This window comes from Microtus oregoni, unplaced genomic scaffold (assembly GCF_018167655.1).
Source record: "Microtus oregoni isolate MIOR12 unplaced genomic scaffold, Mior012 000060F_ref0000265, whole genome shotgun sequence".
NCBI lineage: Eukaryota > Metazoa > Chordata > Mammalia > Rodentia > Cricetidae > Microtus > Microtus oregoni.
Window position 1 is genome coordinate 1,615,253 of NW_024543870.1, and position 25,110 is coordinate 1,640,362.

General features: G+C 41.1%; 1 protein-coding gene across 2 annotated transcripts; it reads left to right on the forward strand.

The window, feature by feature from the left end:
- Positions 1-8: 8 nt before the first annotated feature.
- On the forward strand, positions 9-24,821 carry LOC121439306 (secernin-3-like). 2 transcript variants are annotated; one of them, XM_041639786.1, is made up of 8 exons: positions 9-151; positions 2,488-2,648; positions 4,620-4,801; positions 6,124-6,320; positions 11,349-11,558; positions 17,812-17,974; positions 19,247-19,421; positions 22,780-24,821. In XM_041639786.1, the coding sequence occupies exons 2-8, from the start codon at positions 2,490-2,492 to the stop codon at positions 22,948-22,950; spliced, it is 1,257 nt and encodes a 418-aa protein (XP_041495720.1). In that variant the 5' UTR covers positions 9-151; positions 2,488-2,489; the 3' UTR covers positions 22,951-24,821. The 2 variants fall into 2 exon arrangements, with proteins under 2 accessions (XP_041495720.1, XP_041495721.1); XM_041639787.1 differs by lacking the exon at positions 9-151 and adding an exon at positions 228-405.
- The last annotated feature ends 289 nt before the right edge of the window (positions 24,822-25,110 follow it).

Below are 25,110 nucleotides of genomic sequence, written 5' to 3' on the forward strand. Positions count from 1 at the left end.
ACCGGAACTGTAAGGCGAGCGTGGGCGAGAACGTCGGAGGTCGAAGGGGACTACTTCCGACGATTAGTCCTGGCCCAGCCCCTCCGTTTCCGGTGATTGCTCTGGTGGCTGCGGGTGGTGCGTGCTCGGCGTCCGCGCGTGCGCAGCAGAGGTAAGCTCGGGAGCGGGCTCTGCGCGCCGTTCGCTGATGGCGGGGTCGCGGGCAGTCGTTCGCTCTGCTGCGCGGGCCTCGCTCCCAGCGCGGGCATCGGGAGCGGGCGAGGTCTTGAAGTTCGAGCCCAGCACTTTCTGGCAACGCCGGCTCCAGTTGCAAAATTTTTTGTTTGCTTGTTTTGCAGCGCAGTTCTTATGTAGTTAACGGAGACAGTAAACCTCGCGCTGTAGGACGTTTGTGAAACCCTAAAGGTTGGTGTTGTCGCAAGCACTGGGATAGACTGTTAGAGACCGAGGCTCTTCCCTTCCAGTTGTTATGTACAGAATCTCCCTAGCGTTGGCTGTCTTTGAATTCACAGATCTTCCTGCCTTTGCCTCCCAAGAGCTGCGAATAAAGGCGTGAGCCACTATACGCGGCGTCCTTCGGTTATTTCCAGCTATGCAGAAAGATATTCAACAAACACCGTGAATGAGGACAACACGTTAGGGCCAAGGGCTTTCCTCCCCTGTGCTGTTTTCTTAGTTGCTGCCGCTATCCCAGTTAGTGCGTCACTCACTGGGACTTGATCATCCTAGGGTTTGGTGTGGGTATGGCTGTTAGTCCACTGGCCTCTAGCAAGGATAAGAATAAGCCAGCTTAAAACAGGTGACAGCTTTTGTTTGAGGGTCGGGTGTGTTGCAGGTTTTTGAATTGTTTTATTTGTGACCCGGACCATGTAACTCTCAAACTTCAATCACAGGCATGCGCCTCCTAGCTGAACTTTCACCTTCAGGGTCATACTGAATCAAGCCTCAAAACAACAGTACTAGATGGTGTTTTATTTTATTTTACTGCTGAACCTGGAAGAAAAGAGAAAGAGAATTAATAGCCTGACTAAGTTATGTATTGGGCTAGCTAACTTTGGAGCCCTGTAGGTAGGAGATCAAAACTTGCAGAGAGGAGACACAAGAGAAAAGCAGTGATCACTTCTTCCCATCTTTGAGAACAGGAGAACCTTTATTTTAAAGTGTGTTCCATGGTGAACTTGTTTCTTGAGTCATTTTGTTTGTTTTGAAGCGGGGTTTTGCTTTGTTCTTGAATTATGGTAACACAGGCTAGCTTCAAACTCTAGCTTATCCTGCCCAGTGCTAAGATTATAGGCGTGCTACCATACCCTGCTTAGTTTTCCTTTCAGCAAAACATTTATTAATTCATATTTATTTTATTTATATTTATTATATTTTTATTCTGTTTTAAAGTGGTTAGAATGCACGTGTCTAAAAAATTATGCTAAGATTTGGTTCTTATAAAAGAAGGAAACTGGACTGGAAAGGTAGCTCAGCGGTTAAGATAGCTCGCCACTTTTCCTGAAGACCTGAGTTCAGTTCCCAACACAGGCTTGAGATGCTTCGCGACCTTCCCTGACTCCAGCTTCAGCGGGCTTGAGGCCCGTTTCTGACCTTCTTGGGCACCCATACTTTCAGCAGACAGACACATAATCCATACACATGAATAGTAAAGACAAATCTTAAGAAATTTAAAATAAAAGGAAACTGAAACTATGTTCTGAAAGCAAAATGAAAATGTAAGATCTTGAATTGTCCTAAAAGTGAGGATTTAAGATTTTTCCCATCACAAATGAAGACAATTTGTATGTTAGTCCTACTACTGGGATTTATGAACTTCCTCCCGGAAACCTTAACAGTAGTGACTTTGTTTATTTGTCTGTTTTCTGATTTTTCCAGATGGGTTTTCTCTGTGTAACAGCCTGGCTGTCCTGGAACTCACTTGCTAGATCAGGCTGACCTCAAACTCACAGAGATCCTCCTTCTTCTGCCTCCCAGGTGCTAGGATTAAAGGTGTGTGCCCCACTATGCCCAGTCTTACGTGATTTCCTGTAGATAAACACGACGTCCTCAGATCTCCCTGTCTAGTAAAGGACCTCATGCAAACACTGATACTGCAGACTAAGGCACGTGTAGTAGCTATGGGCAGAGTAAAAAGAATTGGGAAAATTTAGGAGAGAGGTTTGCAGAAGAAACCTCTATAAACATTTGACCTGTGCACTAGGAGAAAGTGGTTCTCGTTGCCATTGTATTGTAGTAGCACATGGTTAATTCCTAAATCTTATTCTAATTTTTATAGTCCGTTGTTTCTTTAAGACAGGTCTTAATATATAATCCTGGCTGCCCTGGAGTGCACAAAAGTGATATGATATTGAAAACTCTGCTATGTACCCGTCTTAGGTATATCCCTCGGTCGTAGAAAAAAGCTCTTTGCTTTATGTGTGCTTAAAAATGTTTGCTCTTTTTATTTTGAAACTTCTATATTATGCCTTTTTTTTTTTCTTAAAGAGATGGAGCCCTATTCCTGTGACACTTTTGTGGCCTTACCTCCAGCCACAGTTGGTAATAGGGTCATTTTTGGGAAAAATTCAGACAGACTCTTCGACGAAGTCCAAGAAGTAATTTACTTCCCAGCTGCAGTGCACAATGATTTAAGCAAACGTCTTAAGGTAGGTTAAAAAAAAATATGTTGTGTTAGGAATATCTATCTTTAAACATATCAATAATGAGTACTTCTTTTTAAAAAATTTTATTTTATTTTATGTGTATGAATATTTTACCTGTATGTATGTTGGTGTGCCTAGTGCCCATAGAGGTCAGAAGAGGGTGTAGGATCCCTTGTAACTATGGGGAGCCGTGAGATGCCCTGTGGGTGCCAGGAACTGAGCCCTGGTTCTCTACAAGAACCGCAGGTGCTCTTAACCACTGAGCCATTTCTCCAGACCCGTAAATGGTTCTTTCTCTCTCTAGCGACCACTGAAGTTAAAATTCAAGAATTTAAGTTTAGAAATGGTTTGAATCGAAAATAGACTTCTGGTCTCTTATTTCAGTAATTTAGAAGAAGCTGCTAAAATAATAAATATTATCTCTCTGATTAAATATCTGAATGCTTTTTATATGTTGTATGTGTTGGTTGTGATGAGGGATTTCAAGTCAACTATTAAAACCTGGACGCGACCTTAGGCTGAGAGTAGTGAGTGGATGGTGGCTGCACTAAGGGTACAGAATAGTACGGCGGCTTAAATGCTGGCCTTAGGGAAGAGTAGCAGGCTGTGGCAGCAGAGAAGGAACATCTAGATTAAATTAGGGCTTAAAGAGTGGGAATGGCGAGTTGGCTTAGTGCTTAAGAGCACTTGCTGTTCTCGCAGAGGCCCCGGGTTTCATTCCCAGCACCCACATGGTGAGTCACAGCCATCCCTAACATAACTCCAGTTTCATTGTATCTGATGCTCTCTTCTGACCTCTGTGGGCAACAGGCACACATATGCATAGAAATGCATGCAAGCAAACATTCATAAAACAAAATAAATAAAAAAAGAATGATTTAGTTAGAGCTGGGGCTTCAGCTGACAGATCAAAAGGATTCTTCTTGGTAGAGAATAAGAAAAAAATATTTCAGATTTTATAAATAACAAGTTTTTTTGTTTTTGTCCTATGGTGCTGAGAACAAACCAAGGGCCTCTTGTATATTAGGCACATAACCTGCCAATTGAGCCACATTCTCAGCCCTATAAATACGTTTTGTAGTCCATCAAGGTATCTGATAACGCCATCAACATACATTTTATGTATTTCCCTCACCTCCTACATGCACATTAAATAAAATTGCCTTTAAATTTTTTATTTAAACAGTCTATTTACGTGGAACTCAAAGGTTTATATTATTTTCTGTTGTTATGAACTTTCTGGATCTTTGATGTTCTAGCACTATTAACTTAAATATAAGGCTTTTTGTATCTTAGGCTGTAGTTTTCTTTTGCTGTACATGTTGATCCTCCTGGGGCATCGTTCCTATTCTATACAAGCGTGTTTAGATCTAGCCCATCGTGTAAGTCAGCTTCCCAGCGCTGTGAGGAGTCCTCCTGGGTCTCTTCCACACGACATGTGGGCCTCTGTGGCAGTCATCCTCTCTACCTAAGGGTCTCAGGTACCTATGAGTGCGAAGATCACCGGTCAGGATGTACTAGATCATGAACTTGAGAACCGCTTTCTTAATCTTCAGCTCATCTTAATTACTCTCCATGAAACGGTTTGAAGATTAATAACTATCACTTCTGAGCTGCTAGGGCAACGCTCTTCCTGTCCTTCATACTTCAGATTTGTTTCATCTTAGTTTATGGAGAAGTCTCTGTTTCTTAAGTGAAGCTTTGTGTTCCTGTATCTTTGTAACCGACTTGCCTTAGCAGGATGAATTATAAAGAACATCCTCAGAAAGTATTTAAGCAATAAATGCTTTAGAGTCGATTCTGAATGAATTTTGAAGTTAGTGCTTTTATTATTGAAAATTTCAACTTGGTTCCATGTCATCCACCTTCATCATGATCATGTCTTCCCAACGGTGTTTTAAATTCTGGAATTTGGTAACTCTCCACTTTGGATTTCATAGTTACATGACTTTTTTTTTTTTTTTTTTTTTACAGTGTACTTACATAGAAATTGACCAGGTTCCTGAAACATATGCTGTTGTCCTTAGTCGCCCAGCTTGGCTGTGGGGGGCAGAAATGGGAGCCAATGAGCATGGAGTCTGCATTGGGAATGAAGCTGTATGGGGAAGAGAGGCCATTTCTAAGGAGGAAGCACTTTTGGGCATGGACCTTGTCAGGTAACTGGTATGCTGCTTCCTTACTACGTGTAGTTTCTGTCCCGCCCAGCCCTGCAGCCAGCCATTCAGTCCCAGAGAAACACACAGAGGCTTATATTAATTACAAGCTGTTTGGCCTATTAGCTCAGGCTTATTATTAGCTAGCTCTTACAACTTAAATCAACCCATAATTCTTGTCTATGTTTAGCCACATGGCTTGGTACCTTTCCTCAGTGCAGCATTCTTGCTCCCTCTGCAGCTGGCTGGTGACTGACTCTCTGCCTTTCCTCTTCCCAGAATTCTCCTTGTCTGGTTGCCTCTCCTATACTTCCCTCCTGGCTACTGGCTGATCAGCATTTTATTAAACCAATATGAGTGACAAATCTTTACAGTATCCACAGCAACAGATTATGTAAGAAATAACTGAATACCAGTCACATTTATTTTCACACCAGCATGCAATTTCATGACTCTTAAATATCACTAATCCATCTAGGGTGGATGGCTCAATCCATACATTGTTTACTGAAGAAGCGTGAGGACCTCAGTTTGATCTCTGGCACTTATGTGTACCTGTAATCCTGCACTGGAGAAGCAGAAGCAGGCAGATTCCTGGGCTTGCTGGGTCGCTAGTCTAGCTTCATTGGTAAATTCCAGTTCACTGAGAAGCCCTGCCTCATAAAATAAGGTGGAATGCAATTGAGAAAGCTGTTGGACATCAGCCTCTGGCTTCTCAGTGCATGCTTGCATGAAAGCATACCCTAGTCTGGCTCCTCAGTGCATGCTTGCATGAATGCATACCCTAGTCTGGCTTCTCAGTGCATGCTTGCATGAATGCATACCCTAGTCTGGCTTCTCAGTGCATGCTTGCATGAATGCATACCCTAGTCTGGCTTCTCAGTGCATGCTTGCATGAATGCATACCCTAGGCACACACCCACGTAAACATGTATATGCACTACACAAATGCCTGCTGACACTTATGCACACCTATGCACATCATAAATTGGTGAGGAGCCAAAATTAGAAGTTATAATTAATCAGAAATGCCTGAATTGCTTTATTACATGGTTGACTAATTCCTTCACTTTATAAAGAGACATATCAGTCTTAGACATAAAATAGCTTTGCAATAAGTTACTGAGATGAAAGTTGACTCCAAAAATGTTTTTACTGTCCCAAACTGCCTTCAAAAGTACGACTTTAAAGGTTTTACTTTACGTATTAACTTGTTCTTTTTTTTTTAACTTTGAATGTAGCAAACATGGTGTTTCTTGAACATGAAGTTAAGATGAATAAAGGAAATTATTTTTAATTTGAGATCCTTAATATTTTTATTTTAGACTTGGCCTTGAAAGAGCTGATACAGCTGAAAAAGCTCTCGATGTCATTGTCGACTTATTAGAAAAATATGGCCAAGGTGGAAATTGTGCAGAGGGTGAAGAATTTAGCTATTATAACAGTTTCCTGATAGCGGATAGGAATGAAGCTTGGATTCTGGAGACATCAGGGAAGTACTGGGCAGCAGAGAAAGTCCAAGGTATGAACAACTATTTGTAATTTGGTTTATATAATTAATAAAATAGATCTTTAACCGTAGCTAAAGCATTTATTTGCTTTTCAAGAATTATAATCCGTTGCATTAAAGGATAAGCCGCAGAGCAAAGTTAAAATTAGGAAGAACATAAAGGGAGAGAGAACTATGATGAGAAGTCTTACAAAAAAATAAGCACGCAACATTGTCTACGCAGCAGCTTTTGGCTGTTTGTAGTGTTTTTTTTTTTTTTTCTCTTTTTGACAACTACTTTCCTAACTTTGGACTGAATTCCAGAACTGTACCATATGCAAGTACAGAGGTAAAGAGGAGGGGGTTGGTCTGGGCATGGGTGACTCTGGGCCAGTGTTTAGACACAGCAGTAAGACAAAATGATGCCCTTGACTGTATCAGTGTAGTCTGATGGCCTTGGAGCTGACTGTCCCCCATGATTTATTTGTGCTCAGATATCCCTCTTATTTCTGTGTCTCTGTGTGTGTGTGATATGCATACATGTCTATATGTGTGTGGGGCGGGTACACATGGCCACTCTGTACAAGTGAAGGTCAGAGGACAACCTCTGGTGACTCAGTGTCCTCTTGTGGTAGGGTCCCTATTGTTTGCTGCTCCTGCGCATGCCTGGCTAGCTGATCCATGTGATCTGGTGATTTTCCTATATTATCTTCCGTATCACCACAGAAACTCTGGGATAAAAAACACTGCTACCGCCCACAACTTTACATGAGCCCTGGGGATATGAATTCAGATAACCCATTAAGCTCTCCCTGCAGCCAGTTCTCTTCATTTCAAGGGAAGAAATCCAGAGATGGAAAGCAATTTAAAGCAGCGAGTGGAAGTCTCTTCACCCCATTCTCAGTGCGCTGTTTTGTGGATAGAGGACATAGTCGCATGCTTCTTGTGTGCTTCTATATTGATTTCCTAGTTTTACAGAAGAGATGAGAGCCACATGTAAAAATACTAAATGGAGGTTAGCTCAGTTGTATTGTGCTTGTCTGGCATAAAGCAAGTCCTGGTTAATCACCAGCATTGCACAAAGCTGAGAATGGTAGCCTATTCCTGTAATCCCAACATCTGGGAGGCATAGAGGTAGGGGGCTCAGAAGTTCAAGATCACTGCCGCTCTGAGGTGGTGGTGCATACCTTTAACCTCAGCCCTCAGGAGGCAGAGGCAAGCAGACCTCTGAGTTCAAAGCCAGCCTGGTCTACACAGCAAGTTCTAGGATAACCAGGGCAACACAGAGAAACCCTGTCGGGAAAAAGTAAAACAAATAAACAAAAAAATAGATGATTGTCTACTTCATACATACTTTGAGTCCAGCCTCAGCTTTAGGTAATCTGCCTCAATTAATCAGTTAGGTAACGCCTTCCTATACACTAAGGATAAGGAAACAGAGAGGGAAATTAGAGAAGCATCACCTTTCACGATAGCCACAAATAGCATAAAATATCTTGGGGTAACTCTGGCCAAGGATGTGAAAGATCTATTTGACAAGAACTTAAAGTCTTTGAAGAAATAAATTGAAGAGGACACCAGAAAATGGAAGGATCTCCCTTGCTCCTGGATTGGGAGGATCAACATAGTAAAAATGGCAATTCTACCAAAAGCAATCTATAGATTCAATGCAATCCCCATCAAAATCCCATCAAAATTCTTCACAGATCTGGAGAAGACAATAATCAACTTTATATGGAAAAACAAAAAACCCAGGATAGCCAAAACAATCTTATACAACAAAGGATTGTCTGGAGGCATTACCATCCCTGACTTCAAACTCTACTACAGAGCTACAGTATTGAAAACAGCTTGGTATTGGCATAAAAACAGAAAAGTCGACCAATGGAATCGAATAGAAGACCCTGACATTAACCCACAAACCTGTGAACACCTGATTTTCGATAAAGGAGCTAAAAGTATACAATGGAAAAAAGAGAGCATCTTCAACAAATTGTGCTGGCAAAACTGGATGTCAACCTGTAGAAGAATGAAAATAGATCCATATCTATCACCATGCACAAAACTCAAGTCCAAATGGATTAAAGACCTCAATATCAGTCCGAACACACTGAACCTGATAGAAGAGAAAGTGGGAAGTACTCTACAACACATGGGCACAGGAGACCACTTCCTACGTATAACCCCAGCACCACAGACATTAAGGACCTCATTGAATAAATGGGACCTCCTGAGACTGAGAAGCTTCTGTAAAGCAAAGGACACTATCGCTAAGACACAAAGGCAACCCACTGACTGGGAGAAGATCTTCACCAACACCGCAACTGACAAAGGTCTGATCTCCAAAATATATAGAGATCTCAAGAAACTAGACCGTAAAAGGCTAATCAACCCAATTATAAAATGGGGCATTGAGTTGAACAGAGAATTCTCAACAGAAGAACTTCAAATGGCCAAAAGACACTTAAGGTCATGCTCAACTTCCTTAGCGATCAGGGAAATGCAAATCAAGACAACTTTAAGATACCATCTTACACATGTCAGAATGGCTAAAATAAAAAACACCAATGATAGCCTTTGCTGGAGAGGTTGTAGAGAAAGGGGTACACTCATCCATTGCTGGTGGGAATGCAAACTTGTGCAACCACTTTGGAAAGCAGTGTGGCGGTTTCTCAGGAAATTCGGGATCAACTTACCCCTGGACCCAGCAATACCACTCTTGGGAATATACCCGAGAGAGGCCTTATCATACAACAAAAGTATATGCTCTATGATGTTCATAGCAGCATTGTTTGTGATAGAACCTAGAAACAACCTAGATGCCCTTCAATAGAAGAATGGATGAAGAAAGTATGGAATATATACATTTTAGAGTACTACTCAGCAGTAAAAAACAAGGGCTTCTTGAATTTTGCATGCAAATGGATGGAAATAGAAAACACTATCCTGAGTGAGGTAAGCCAGACCCAAAAAGAGGAACATGGGATGTACTCACTCATATTTGGTTTCTAGCCATAAACCAAGGACATTGAGCCTATAATTAGGGATCCTAGAGAAGCTAAATAAGGAGAACCCAAAGAAAAACATATAGGCATCCTCCTGAATATTAACCTTCAGCAGGCGATGAAAGGAGACAGAGACAGAGACCCACATTGGAGCACTGAACATAAACCTCAAGGTCCAAATCAGGAGCAGAAGGAGAGAAAGCACAGGCAAGGAACTCAGGACCGCAAGAGGTGCACCCACACACTGAGACAATGGGGATGTTCTACTGGGAACTCACCAAGGCCAGCTGGCCTGGGTCTGAAAAAGCCTGGGATAAAACCAGACTCTCTGAACATAGCAGACAATGAGGACTACTGAGAACTCAAGAACAATGGCAATGGGTTTCTGATCCTACTGCATGTACTGGCTTTGTGGGAGCCTAGGCAGTTTGGATGCTCAACTTACTAGACCTGGATGGAGGTGGGGGTTCCTTGGACTTCCCACAGGACAGGGAACCCTGATTGCTTTTCGGGCTGAGGGGGGGGGGGGAACTTAATTGGGGGAGGGGGAGGGAAATGGGAGGCGGTGGCGGGGAAGAGACAAATCTTTAATAAATAAATGAATTTAAAAAAAAATCAGGTAACTAGTTAATTGAGTGGATGATGTTGATCCATGGGCGCTGTGAACATGAAAGAAAGGAAAAGTCACTGTGAACTTCCGGAGGAGTCCAGAAAGACTTTAGGAAGGAGCCTGCTGTGGAAGATCCGTCTGTTCTTTTTCAAAATAGGCCATTGCCAGTTATTTTCATGGACTTCAAAAGTAGTTTGTATATTTTTATGTTTGACATTTTCTATGCTTTAAAGAAATATATAAAATTATACTTAATGTATTTTATTATTATAAATAATAATGCTAACTGAACTGATTGTATCATTGACCACTTTTTCTTTTATTAAACAAGCTATGGAAAGACAAAGGGATGAATAGTATTGAAAACGGCCTTACCTGGCCATGGAAAATGAACGCCTTCCTGGGTCTGATTAGCCTGCTGAGATCACCTTGCTGCTGCCTTCTCTTTCTCTTACTGCATGATCTCAAGAACTAGATGGTTCTTTCGAGTATCCACAGCACAGACGTGGTACATCCTTCTGGCCATTGCATAGAATATGTGTGTGTTGAACTGCTGACCAAAGTGTCACACGTCATACCGTGAGATACTACTAGTAATCAGGAAATGATGAAGTGTTGATCGCGTGTTGAGTTGAATTATCCTGAGGTAGGTAGAAAGACCAAAAGGCAGGGCAGCAGGATGGCCCAGCAAGTCAGAGTGCTTGCCGCCAGCCCTGACAACCTGTGTTTGATCCCCGGAGCACAGGGTAAAGGGTGCCTGTGTGCACAGACACATAAGAAAGCAAATGTACATTTAAAAAAGTTTAATAATTAAAAAAAAACATAAGGCTATTTACTGTATATTCCACTTAGGTAACATTCTTTAAAAATGTTGTTTGTGTGTATGTGGACATGGGTGCTGTGACACACATGTGGAGGTCAGAGGACACCTTTTGAGAATCAGTTGCCTGTTTCCAGCATGTCAGATGGTCAGGCTTGTGGCAAGTGTCTTTACCCACGGGGCTACGTCCCCAGCCCTATGTAATATGTGACACTGAGTTATACTAGAGTAGAAAAGTACTAGGTGCCCAGAGGTAATGAATTATGAGAATTAGGAGATTCATGGCTTTGATATGAAAGAGTAACAGGGTATAAATATTCTTTTTCTTGACATTATCATTACCAATGTTGTGGTTATGATCGCATTCTATACTTTTATAAAATGTATTGAGTGGAACTGGAACCATAATGAGTGTATAGTCTCTCCGGCTTACTTCACATAACTGCATCTAAGTCTACAGTGACCTCAGAGTTTCATTTTAAAATTTAATTGTTTAGACTGTGCAGGAGATGTCCATGGCAGAAAACTTACATTAAGTTTAAACAGCGATTTAAAAATCATAAATGTAGAGAGAGATTCTTCCTGTTCAAGGTAACTTTTCTTCTCCTTCTCATCCTTCGAAACAGGAATTCGTAATATTTCCAATCAGCTCTCCATAACAACCAGGGTCGACCGGGAGCATCCGGACATGAGGAACTATGCTAAGCAGAAAGGCTGGTGGGATGGCCAGGAGGACTTTGATTTTGCTGCAGCTTACTCTTATATCGACACAGCTTCAATGATGACGTCACCAAGCAGATACTGTCAGGGCTACAAGCTTCTGAATAAGCACAAAGGTAACTATAGCATTTAAATAATGAAAAAATGAATTTTATGAAGATATACTATAATCTTATACTTAATAAGAAATAGTTTGAATAAAACAGCATCAGGATAATGTAAGCTATTTTTTGATATGTGTGAAGTAGTAAACCATTGTGAGAACACACTGATTCTTTCTGAGGGTCAAGTTCAGATTCCCAATCTTCAGAAACATTTTTTTTTAAAGTTTTATTTATTTATTTTGTTTACAGTGTTCTGTCTGCATGTATGCCTGCAGTCCAGAAGAAGGCACCAGATTTCATAACAGATAGTTGTGAGCCACCATGTGGTTGCTGGGAATTGAACTCGGGATTTCTGGAAGAATAATCAGTGCTCTTAACCTCTGAGCCATCTCTCCAGCCCCCACATTTTTCTTTTAAAAAAACTATTTGAACCAGGATTTCACTATACATCTCTGACTGGCCTAGTATTCACTCTATAGACCAGACTGATCTTGGAACTCACAGAGATCTGCGTGCCTCTGTCTTCTGAGTGCTGGGCCATCACACCTGGCCATAATTATTTTTAACGGTAGTATTTCTGTTTGTTTATATGTTTTGTCTTATTTTGCTTGTGTGTGGCTTTCTATATGCTCACATCTGTGTTCAGGTGTGCACACCCATGGTTGTGCGTTTGGAGGCCTGAGGTTTGATGTTTAATGTCTTTCTCAGTTGCTCTTCACCTGGCTGTTTCAGACAAAGTCTCTCATTGAACCTGGAGCTTACCTTTTTAGCTAAGCTGGCTGGCCAGAAAGCTCCTGAGAGCTGGGGTTACTGGTGTGAGCTGCCACCCCTGGCTTTAATCTGGGTGCTGGGGATCCAAACTCAAAGCTTACAACAAGTGCTTTCCCAGAGAGCCATTTCCCCAACCCATGTGTCTCAGTCAGCATTCTGTGGCTGTGCAGAGACCACGACCAAGGCAATTCTTACAGAAGAAAGCATTTAACTGGGGACTGGCTTACAGTTTCAGAGGGGTCAGTCCATGGTCATCATGGTGGGCAGCGAGGTGGCATGCAGGCAGGTGTGATGCTGGAGAAGTGGCTGAGTTTTACATCCTAATCCCCAGGTAGGAAACAGAGAAAGACTGGGACTGGCGTGGGCGTTTGAAACCTCAGTGCCCACTCCAAATGCCTCCTAATCCTTTCCAAGCAGTTCATTCACAGGGATCTATATAGTTAAGGCTGCCTGAATCAGACTTTAGCCAACCCTGTTTTTAAAGTCGGATTTAGTTTTTCATTACTGGAAATTATGTAACCTGTTTGTAGCTTGTTTATATTACACTGTGGTTTCCATCCTGGAATGAGTTTCTGCAGGAAGACCGTGAGGTTGGAAATCTATGTGTATTATGTATTTATTCATTGATCATATACATTTTAAGACCTGAAACATGGTGGGAAAGTCAGAAATCTTCATTAATTCGGATTTCCACCAGCAATATTTGAATGCCAATTTCTAATATGCTTATCAATTTAGAACATTCCTTTTTTCTACCCACACAAATTTACAGGCAAAATTAGCATATTATCTCTAATAAATGATTAGATATATCATTTATTAATGCGATTAGACACTTTTATATTTATCAAAAATGTGTGATTTTCTATAAATTGCTTATTTATTATATTATTTTTCCCCCCGTTTTTATTTTGGATTACTACTGACTCTTAAAAAATAACCTCTAGTGAGGCGTGGTTGTGCAATCTTTTAAGCTTAGTGCTGAGAGACAGAGAGAAACCGAGGATCTCTGCTTTTGACAACAATATGATCTGAGTTCCAGGCCAACTAGGGCTACACAATGAGACTCTGTCTCCAAAAACAAAATGAAACAAAAACCAAAAGAACTTTCAATATACCTTTCTTTACTTGTTACCAAGTAATTTCAGCAAAGTGCTTTTAATTTACATTACTAAGTGCAGATAATTTCCAAAAGGGTGATTGCAATGAGAATATGTAACTGATCTACTTTCTTCACTTGGAGAATAGTAATAATGATTTTTTTTTGAGGTGGGGTCTCACTGTGTATCTCCAGCTGCTCTAGAAGTTGGTCTGTAGACCGGGCTAGTCTGGACCTCACAGAGATCCGCCTGCCTCTTTCTCCCAAGTGCTGGGATTAAAGGCCTGGACCACCATGCCCAACCCGTATAAAATGTGTCTCTAAGTAGTCAGGAAGCAATTACTGAGAGATGGATCAGTGATTGGCATTTGCCTTTAGCTATTCATTAAATCAATTAACCTTATGTTAGCTATTTGGTATGGCAAAATAGTTTGTGGCAGAACATTCTTGAAACAACTTAACTTTCTTTTCAGGGTATTTATTATCTTAGGGTACTTTAATATCCAAAAGAATGTCTTCTAATTTAAGGTTTCCTATAAAGTTTTTGGTGTAAGTTTGACAGCATATTCATTTTATAAGTGAGAAAACCGTGCCTTCATTTATCTTCTCTGTGAAACTGGGTAAAAACGAAGCTTCCTACTTGCTCTTAGTTTTTAAAAATTCATTGTTTTCTACGAGTCAGTTGTGTGAACGTAAAAGGTTAGGAAGTGTTGAATTATTTGCAACTTGTCAATCATTTAACAAATGGTTTATTATTTTATACTTTTTCTGGGAATAATTTTAAAGAACCTGAAAATTAATGGCTAATCTTAAAACAATGAAGACAGGGGATGGGGGTGGGGCTTACTGATAAAGCGCTTTCCCTGCATGCACAAGACCCTGGGTTCGATCCCCAGTCCCACATAAAACCATGTGATACTTGCCTAACTCCAGCAGTTGGGAAATAGAAGCAGGAGGGTCATCATTAACTCAAGGCCAGTCTGGACCCTGTCTCAAAGTTGTGTGTGTGTGTGTGTGTGTGTACATGTGTGTGCGCGTGTGTGTGCATGTGTGTGTGTGTGTGCATGTGTGTGCGTGGGTGTGTGCATGTGTGTGTGTGTGCTGACGAGATGACCTTGTTGGTAAAGTGCTTGGCAAATTCATGAGGGCATGGATTGAGATCCCCAGCACCTACATGAAAAACGGATGTGGCAGTATGTGCCTATAATCCCAATGGTGGAGGTCTTGGGGCTCAGTGGCTAGCTGGTCCAGCTGGATCAGTCTCAGAACAGAGGAAGATACCTGATGTTCACCTCTGGCCTCCTCCGCATGCACACGTGCACCCCTGCTAGTGCACAGCCACCCAGCCTCACAGAATGGGGATGACTATATATCATCAGAACGGAAAGGAATGAACCAGGTGTGAGGCCTGAATAAGCCCTGAGGACTCAGCGTTTGGTAGCTGAGGCGGGAAGATCCAGACAAGTTCCATACCACCCTGTCCTGTACAGTGAAACTGTGTCTCAGAGAAACATGGTAGAAGGAAAATGTCAAGACTCCCAAGGTTGAGGGTAACTGGACACAACGAAGAAAAACCAAATAATTAATGTTAAAAATTAATTAGCTACCACACTGAAGTAACTGCCATACTGAACTATAAAATAATGGAATCACAGACCCGAAATGCACGTGTGAATATAGCAACGGATGCATCCGACACAGACTTCAATCCCGTCAAGTGTGATGTGCAATCCACCCAGTTTTCTACGCTTTGTCAAAAGAGTAAATGTCTTTCCAGTAGTTCCATACGAAATTGTCCACTGGGATATTATGTTTAAAATTTGCTATGATTTTTCTAGATAAAAGAGCCTACTTCCCTTCTTTCCATCCGTCCCTACCTGATGGCTATTAAGTGTGCTGCATGTATACCCAAATTGTATCTCTATTCACACGTGTGTTTTAAGTAACCAATCTAAATTGCTGTGAAATTGCACCCTGCGCTTTGCGTTCACTTTGCTACACCTTCCGCCGCTGGCTCGGTACTTATTCAATGCCTGCTAGTGGGTTACTTACAGCCGTCCTGCTCGAGTGGCCATGCAAATCCTCCTTTCATTTTGAGAATTGTAGGTTTTGAATCCTGAAAACATTTCTATAATACCTATATTATCACAGTGTTACAGCTCTGACATTGTGGGGTTTTTTTTTTTTATTAAAACTTGCCATTTAGAGGAATTTAGACCCGAATCATTTTTAAATCTCACTAGATGCTGAAGCATTGTGCCTGATAGATGGGTGTGAATGGTAGGGTTTTGCTTTATTGTTGAGTTTAATATCAAGGGCTGAGTGTAGCTGTGCCCCTCTCTTCTCCCCAGTGTTATTCAGGATTCACTGAAAACGGTCCAGCACAGCTTCTCTAACAAGTTTCTGTAAGTTCAGCCAGGTATTTTTTGAACTTGAAATCATGGCTCTGTGATGAAGGAACTAGGTAAGAGCGATGCATGTGTGCATAAAACCCATTGCCATTAATATAAAACGGTTGGTCGTGGCATCTTTAACAGCAGGCCATTAGATTCTTTCCTATGAAAGAATTTCCTTTTTCAATGAAGCATCAGAAGTCATAATTTGGATCCAGACTTGCTGTGAACTTTGTTTTTTGATCCCCATATGGGGGGGGGGTGCTGACCTTTTAGATTGTCTATGAGTTAACCCAGAGCCGGGGTTATACTGGGTGTATACTAAGCACACACACCATATTAAAATTAAAATATGCTTTCAGTCCCAATTACCGTAGGGTTTCGTGAGAAAAGAAAAACCTGTTGTCAGACGCCCATAGGTAAATGAAGATTATTTGTTTCTTTAGAACTAATACAATTTTAATACAATAATTAAACATTTCCAACTAACATATCCTAATGTATCTAATGGCAGAAATTATATTTTACCTTTTTCCAATTTAATTAAAATTTAATTTTATTATTTGTCTCCTGCCCCTCCTATGTATGGCCTCCTCTTCTTTAATCGTTGTTGCACATAAATGTAGGTAACAATATAACCTGCCGAGCTCATTCAGTGTTGCCTACGTGTATCTGTTTCTAGGACTGCCCACCTTCTGTTGGGTAACCAGCTGGGGCTCATCCCTGCCTAAGACTTGGCAGTCCTTAGTTACCTGTAGCTCTTTATCTAGGGGATGGGATCCCATGAGATTCCCCCCGTCTATATCAGGGTCAACTGTTGTTGGAATTATTCAGGTCTTGTTTAGGCAGCCATGTTGTTGATAGAGGGCACAGTCTCACCGTAGACTTCCTGGTCCTCTGCTTTGCAATCTTTCTTCCACTTTCGTGATGTTCCCTGCGCCTTGGATACCAGAGCCGTGTTGTAGCTCTATCAGCTGTGGCTGGGCACCCTACAGCGCATCACCCATTCTGCTGTTCTCTGCATTTTGAGTATCTTTCTGTAACGGTCTCTTGCTGAAATCTATACTTATGGTGGATAGAAAGGTACGCGTGTAGAGTGCAGTTGAGGTTTATGCTGGGTTAGGAAAGTGGGGGCACTGGGGTCTCTGGCGTCTGCTGCCTTGCTAGCTGCTAGCCGTGGAGTTAGCACAATTTCCCTCCTGCTGAGGAGGTTTGAGTCTAATTAGACAGTTGCCACGTAGCCGGGTAAGACTTCTGATTGCTTTGCTCCCTTAGCCGTTTGCAGAGTAGCTTCTGGTAATATGAAAGAAAGCTCGTCTCAGGGAGGAGGCTTTTGAGTTAGCTCCAGCTCAAATATGCTGAGTCCTTTGTCCAAAATGTGTGTTGTCTTCAGCAATAGGGACTTGATCTTCGATTTCTGGGCGGCAATCACTGGCAGCAACAGTAGGCTGGATTGCTTGGGGGGAATCTCTTGTAATCCTCTAAAAACAACTTGAAAGCAGGTCTCTCCTACCTGTTACTGGAATGGGGTTTTTGTTAGTCTGCGGCTCTTGGGTAACAGGAGGCTGACTTATCTGATAAACAAGAAGTATGTTGGTGGGACGGGTTAAAGGCTTACTGCTGGCTGGAGATAAGTGCCTGGCTTTAGACTGCAAGTCCACTGCTTAACGGCATGAATCAGCACCCCCAAACAGCTTAGATGAAGACGGTTAAGAAAAGACCATTCTAAGGCTTTGGGTGAACCTTTTCTTTCCCTTGCTTTTCATTCTTTCATTTTAGATAGTGAATCCAGGACCTTGCGCCTGTTAGACACTGAGATACATCCTAGCCCAACAATCCAACGTCCTGTGTAATACTTTAGAGGTAGTGTGATGAACATACTCTTCACCCCCATTTTGGCGCTAGAGAATCAATACCAGTGTGTATTATTTTATTAATAGAGAAAAGCTTTTGTTTATAAGATATATGCATTATTTGATGGGTTTTACACTTATTTCCTCAGGAAACATAACTTTCGAAACAATGATGGGGATTCTTAGAGATGAACCAAGTGGCATCAATATGAAGGGAGAATTCCTGAGCACCGCAAGCATGGTTTCTGTTTTACCTCGAGATTCCAGCCTGCCTTGCATTCACTTCTTTACGGGGACTCCACATCCTGAGAGGTGAGGTCCCCCAAATACCGCAAACCACCAAGAGGTCATGGGGTAGGGCACAGTCATTAGTGTGTAGATGAATTTGTTTAAGCAATTACTTCTTTTTAAATTTTTCATTGTGTGTGTGTGTGTGTGAGAGAGAGAGAGAGAGAGAGAGAGAGAGAGAGAGAGAGAGAGAGAGAGAGAGGAACGTGTAGGTGACTGTAGAGACCTGAAGCATTGGATCCCTGGAGCTGGATTTGCAGGTGGTTGTGAGCTGCCCGATAGGTTGGGAACTGAGTGTGTGTCTTACACTGAGTCATCTCTTGAGGCTTTAACTATAATAATGCATTGTCTGTGTGGATTTTAGTTTCCAGTCTCTCTGTGTATATAATGGTTCTCATTTTTACAGAAGGTTAACGGTTCTTGTATGTGGTTATCCTGATTTGCTGTGGGATAATACTCTTGTGCACTGTAAAGATTTGTCACTTGAAGCCGGGCGGTGGTGGCGCACGCCTTTAATCCCAGCACTAGGGAGGCAGAGGCAGGCGGATCTCTGTGAGTTCAAGGCCAGCCTGGTCTACAAGAGCTAGTTCCAGGACAGGAACCAAAAGCTACGGAGAAACCCTGTCTCGAAAAATAAAAAAAAAAAAAAAAAAAAAATAAAAAATAAAAAAAAAAAAAGATTTGTCACTTGAATTGGTTTAATAAAATGCTGATTGGCCAGTAGCCAGGCAGGAGAAGGACAGAGTCAGAGAGTCACCAGCCAGCTCTTTGGGGGCCTGTCACCCAGCTTTCAAATAAATACACAGAGACTTATTGAGTGCCTGACCTTAGCTTGACTTGTTTCTAGCCAACTTTTCTTAAATTATCCTGTCTACTTTTTGCCTCTGGGCTTTTATCTTTCTCTATTCTATAACTCTTTCTTTGTTTCTTTTGAGCCTAGATTTCTCCTATTTATTCTTGCTGCCTGGCAGCCCCACCTATCCCTCTCCTGCCTAACTATTGATCGTTCAGCTCTTTGTTAGACCAATCAGGTGTTTTAGGCAGGCCAAGTAACACAGCTTCACAGAGTTAAATAAATGCAATATAAAAGAATGCAACACATATTTGCATCATTAAATAAATATCCCACAGCTTAAAAGAATGTAACACATCTTAAAATAATATTCTACAACAGGCAGGAACCAATTAGAGTATATGCATTATTATTAGAAACCTCAATTAGAAGAAATCTAGGAAGACACAATAATTGTTAGTTTTTTTTTGACATGCAAATTCAATAAAAACCCTTTCTTCTAGGTCTGTTTTTAAGCCTTTCATATTTGTACCACATATTTCACAACTGTTCGATACACAGTCACCAACATTTGAACTTGAAAGGCCCCTGGCAAGGAAGCCATATGTCAAGCCCGATAGAAGACACCCACTCTACCAAAAACATCAACAGGCCTTGGAAGTGATAAGTCACAATAAGGTATGGTTGGGTTATATTCTCTGTTGTCACATCAAGGATAGTTTAAGGTATAATTCAATTCATATTTGGAGTATTAGGTTTCTTTCCTTAATGTAAAGAATTGGGTTAGAAACAGCGACTAGGTTTGACCTTTGGTTGTAATGTATATGTTGTAGGCCGGATACCGGTGTTGTACACTGTTAATCCCAGCACTTGGGACGCGGCTCTCCGTGAGTTTGAGGCCCAACCTGATCTATAGAGACAGTCTCAGGACAGCCTGGACTACACAGAGAAATTCTGTCTCAAAAAACAAAGACTCTTTTAGAAAAATTTTTAATTCAGAACATAACAAAAGCTAACAGTTACAGAACACTTATTATATATAAGTACAACCACTTTATGAGGAAGATAATATTATTCTGACAAGATTCTGAGACCCAGAGAAGTGGCATAATTTTCTTAGTACATACTCCACACGAGAAAGGTCTCTGAAGGGCAGCTAATCTGGTCTTTTTATATAATGCCTGACTCCTGCGGCCCCACACAGAACTGAAAGTGATTTAAGGTCTTTGGTCACCTGGCATGTGTAAGTCCCCAGACCCAATGCCTCGTAGTGCCAAAAACAAAATACAACTAGAAAAAGTGATTAAGATTTTATAGATGTAAAATTATGAGCTGGGTTTTTTGTTTGGGTTTTGGTTTATTGTTTTGCTTAGAGACAGGAGCTCACTGTATATTTCTGACTAGCCTGGAATTTGCAGTGTAGACCAGGCTGGCCTTGAACTCACAGGGATCCAGCTGCCTCTGCCTCCCAAGTGCTGGGATTAAAGGCAAGTGCTGCCACGCCCAGCTAGTGTTTTGTCTTAGTTTGTTTTGTTGTTGTTGTTGTTACAAGAATAATAGATGCTCATTATTTTAAAACTTGAAGCATTATAGAAAAGCAATATATCACTTGAAATAGCATGTCCAGAAATTGACACACATTTAAATTGAAACAGATTAAAAGATAATTTTATAATAGGCCATACTGCTTCACTTCTCCTTAGCCTTTCCTCCCAAATCTGGAGAGAGAAAAAAAAAGACAGATTAAAAAGTGAATGGACACGCTGTCTAAAGGCAGGCATCCAGTCATCCCAGTGGGAAGATCAGCTATCCTGTGTGTTTCTCATCTGTCCCTACTACCTGTTGACTGTCCTCTCCACCACTAAGGTGACCCCAACCTCTTTGGACTTTCCAAGATAAGGGCTCATTCAGTTGTCCATACTGGTCTTGAAGTCTCTACAACCTAGGCAGAGCTTGAAGTTTTCATCCTCCCGCCTCATCTCCAGAGCCACTGAAATTACAGACCGTCTGGCCTTTTATGCTTTCTTCATTCTCCTTAGCAATACTTGCTGGAGTGTCCATCTGGTCCCTTGATCCACCCGCATGTATCCCTCACTGCTCATGATAGCACTCACTTAGCAATACTTGCTGGAGTGTCCGTCCGGTCCCTCGATCCACCCGCATGTATCCCTTGCTGTTCCTGATAGCACTGGTGTGTTTGCAGCCTTTCCCCATAAACTGCTTCTAGGAGGTAGGCTTTATGACAGAATTAAATATTTGGTAAACGAAGTTGAATTGGTTTAAAATCTCCTACTGGTTTAGGCTCTAATGAACATTATTGGTTGACATTATAAAGAAGTGGAAGATGGTGGAGCTTGAGGGACATGTCATAGAGCTGGGGTCTGCGTCTGCCTCTTTAAGCAGCTACTTCAGGGCTGTAAGGAGAGTCACTAAGGCGACACCTTTCCTTTGCACATCTTGATTACCAGAGAGACTGGAACTCTTCTTACTGGCACAGTTTCTCCTCAGTGATTTCACTGTTTCTTTTCCCTTGGTTTATTTCTCAATTGATTTTGAATGTCTTCTGTTTTTAGTCAAGTGGCAAAAATATGAATATTAACTAATATATATATGTAAAAGAGTATATATATTAAAGATAGACTCTTACCGTATTGCCCAAGTTGGACTCCCACTCTTGAGTCTAAGTGATTCTCCTGCCTCGGTCTCCAAGCAGTGGACTGCAGGTGAAGACCGCCATATCCACTCTTGAGTCTAAGTGATTCTCCTGCCTCCGTCTCCAAGCAGTGGACTGCAGGTGAAGACCGCCATACCCAGCTCATGCCTCTTCTTTCCGTGTCAGTTAACTGACGTTAAACATTTTAATTTAGTCAGTTGTGTTTGTTTTCGTGCTTTAAAGCACCTGCTTTGCCTCATAACAAATCATTTTTCTGTATTTTATTTCTGTTATATATGGTTTTTAAATGTTTTAATTTTTTGTGTGTATGTATATAAATATGCATATGGGCATACATATGCTACAGTGTGTCTGTCTGTCTGTCTTTCTGTGTTAAGCCAGAGTCAGTTTTCAGGAGTTGGTTCTCACCCTTGACTACATAGGTCCTGGGGATAGAAGCTCAGGTCATCAGGCTTGGTGGCAAGGACCTTTACCCACTAAGCCAACATATGTGTGCTTTAAAAAAATCCTTAATTCTCTGCCAGGCGGTGGTGGCGCACGCCTTTAACCCCAGCATTCGGGAGGCAGAGACAGGTGGATCTCTGTGAGTTCAAGACCAGGCTGGTCTACAAGAGCTAGTTCCAGGACAGGCTCCAAAGCTACAGAGAAACCCTGTCTCGAAAAACAAACAAAAAACCTTAATTCTCTAGGACTGGTTAAAATGGCTCAGCAGGTGAAGGCATCTACCCCCAAGACTAATGGTTTGGGTTCAGTTCCAGGACATACGTGGTAACGGAAAAAATCAACTCCTACAAGCTGTCCTCTGACTTCCAGGCAAAGGGTCGTGGCACATCAACACACACACACACACATACACACACGCACACACACACACACATACACACACACACATACACACACATACACATACACACATACACACACGTACACACACACATACACACATACACACACATACACACACATACACACACACGTACACACACATACACATACACACACGTACACACACACACATACACACACATACACACACACGTACACACACACGTACACACACACGTACACACACATACACATACACACACGTACACACACACACATACACACATACACACACGTACACACACACATACATACACACACGTACACAAATGCACACAAATAGATACCTGAACCTGGAGCAATGATTTTTCCCAAAGAAAACCATTCTTTTTCTTCTTTTTTTTTTTTTTATTACTTTTGTGTCTACAGAATAGAAAAATAACCAAACAAGTAGAAACCAGAATAAATAAACCTTGTCAGAGGATTGGAATTTTGTTAGATTCGTGTATGTGTATTTACTTTTATCATTTTAATTAGGAAAAAAGCAAGACAATGCTGGACAACATGAGGAAGCTGGAAAAAGAAGTGTTTGAGGAGATGGAATCAGTTCTCCAAAGCAAACATCTTGATGTGGATAAAACTGTTAATCTTTTTTCTCAATGTGTAAAAGATGAAATTAAAATTTATCAGTCAAATATTAGCTCTTAATAATATATACGTGGTCAAAAATCTTCCCCATTGCCCTGATAAATGATACAAAGGTACTTTAAGGAGATCTGATCTTTTCTTCATAATACTAAGTGATATTCTGACTGTTAAAGTCACAGTAATTAGTATTCAGTTGCAAAAAACACAAAACATTAACATGATACATAGGCTATGTTTATTATATTCTATAGTGCCCTTCAGTCATTTTCTCAGCTAAGAAAGCTCAGAACTTCTTATTAAGAAAAAAAAAAGCAATGGAAAGTATGTCAAATGAGTTTTTGTCCTTTAGGCAAATAATAAACCAGCCTTAGAAAAATTAGAAAACTGTCTTAAGTCTAATGCCGCATCCCCTCAGAACTGTCTTTTTGTTCTCTGGGACATTTTCCTTTCTCAGAATTCTGTGCAGTTGGAGTCTTACAGGCATTAGTCTTTTCAGATTGGCTCCTTCAACACAGCTTTCTCCATGCCTCTGCTGTCGTAGCTCATTTCTTCTGAGCATGGAATCTGCCTTTCTGTGGGTGTGTCACCACTGAAGGGCATCTTGGTTGTTTCCAGACTTGGGCAATTGAGAGTGAAGTGTGCAAGTGGCTGTATAGTTCTGAGTGTTCAGCCATTCAGGTTAGGGCCGAGGTAACTGCAGAGCCTACGGCGTGACTGAGGAACCGCCACGCTGTCTTCCAGATGCTGCCATTTCTGCCCCCTTGAGCCCATTGTCCCTGTTCCAGCCAGTTGTCAGTGTGTGGGATTTTGGTCATTCTAATAAGTGTACGGTTTTTCACTTATTTAGGTAACAGGGATTGATCCTATGACCTTGTACTTCCTTTTTCAGTTGAATTTGTAATTCCAAATGGTGTATGACGCTGAGTTACATTTCAAATGCTTATTTCCATTTGTACATTTGATGGGGTATCTGGGTCTTGGCCCATTCTATAATCAGATGCTTCTGATTTACTTATTTTACTTGGGAGTCTACCCTTTTTCTTAGCCTTTAAATTTTTATTTTATATGTATGAGTGTTTTGTTCCATGTATGTCTGTGTACCAGGCACATGCCTGGTGTCATCAGACAGTATGAGATCCTCTGCAACTGGAGTTTCAGATGGCTGTGAGCCGCCATGTGGGTGCTGGGGACCAAACCCAGGTCCTCTGCAAGAACAACAAGCAACTCTTAACCGCTCAAGTCTAAAACTCTTAAAGTTCGTTGTTCTTAGGGTAAAGCCCCAATCCTTAACATGCCTGCCCTTTTTATATATTATTGCACGTTTGCTATTGATTTTTGTTCCAATGATGGTGGTCTTTCAGGTTCTTACATGTGCCCAGTTGCGCATTCCTGCCCTATGGCTGCACTTTCTGCTTGCTCCTCCCATTTCCGTGAGTAGTTCTCTTCATCCTTAGAGCTTGCTGGCAAATGAGCTTCTTAGGATTATATTAATTAATTATACATTAACTATATTAATCATACATTTAAATTAATCCAAATTAATCATACATTTAATTATTTCACAGAAAAAGTTCTATGAAGGCCCATTGTTCAATATTATGTTTGGATGCTTTGGTATTATATAATATTTATTAAAGGAACATTCAAATATTGGTGAAAAGAATGTATACAGACCTTTCTACAGAAATGTAAAGTTATTTATCTGTATAACTTGGTAGCCTCATAAGTTTGAACCCTAGAAAAATTCAAGGATTATAAGGCTATGTGAGTTGTTGTATAGAGATTGTTATTGTGTATATATAACAGGATATTTGAGATGTGAGCGCTCATGTTGGTAATTAATGCCTTGTGTATATTAGAAATTTTAGTATTTTCTTAAATTTCATCTGTTGTAAGAGTAAAAATAATAAACTTAGTTATTTTACATAAAATTGGCTTATTTGATCTTTGATGAAAATATAAGCGTATATATTAATCTCTAATACATTTCCTTAAAAATAATTACACAGAGTGAAAGTTTGGAAGCAGAGTTTCTCTTTGTAAAAGTATTTGTTGGCTGGGTTTTTTGAGACAAGAGTTTCTCTGTGTAGCCTTGGTTGTCTTGGAACTCACTGTAGTCCAGGCTGGACTCGAACTCAAGAGATCTGCCTGACTCTGCCTCCTGAGTGTTGGAATTAAAGGCATGTGCCACCACCACCTGACTAATTCTAAACAGAATTT

Coding starts and splice junctions, on each gene's coding strand:
- LOC121439306 (XM_041639786.1), top strand. CDS start 2,490: ATGGAGCCCTATTCCTGTGACACTTTTGTGGCCTTACCTCCAGCCACA. Junction 4,802..6,123: donor TTGGGCATGGACCTTGTCAG/GTAACTGGTATG, acceptor TTTTTATTTTAG/ACTTGGCCTTGAAAGAGCTG. Junction 6,321..11,348: donor GGCAGCAGAGAAAGTCCAAG/GTATGAACAACT, acceptor CCTTCGAAACAG/GAATTCGTAATATTTCCAAT.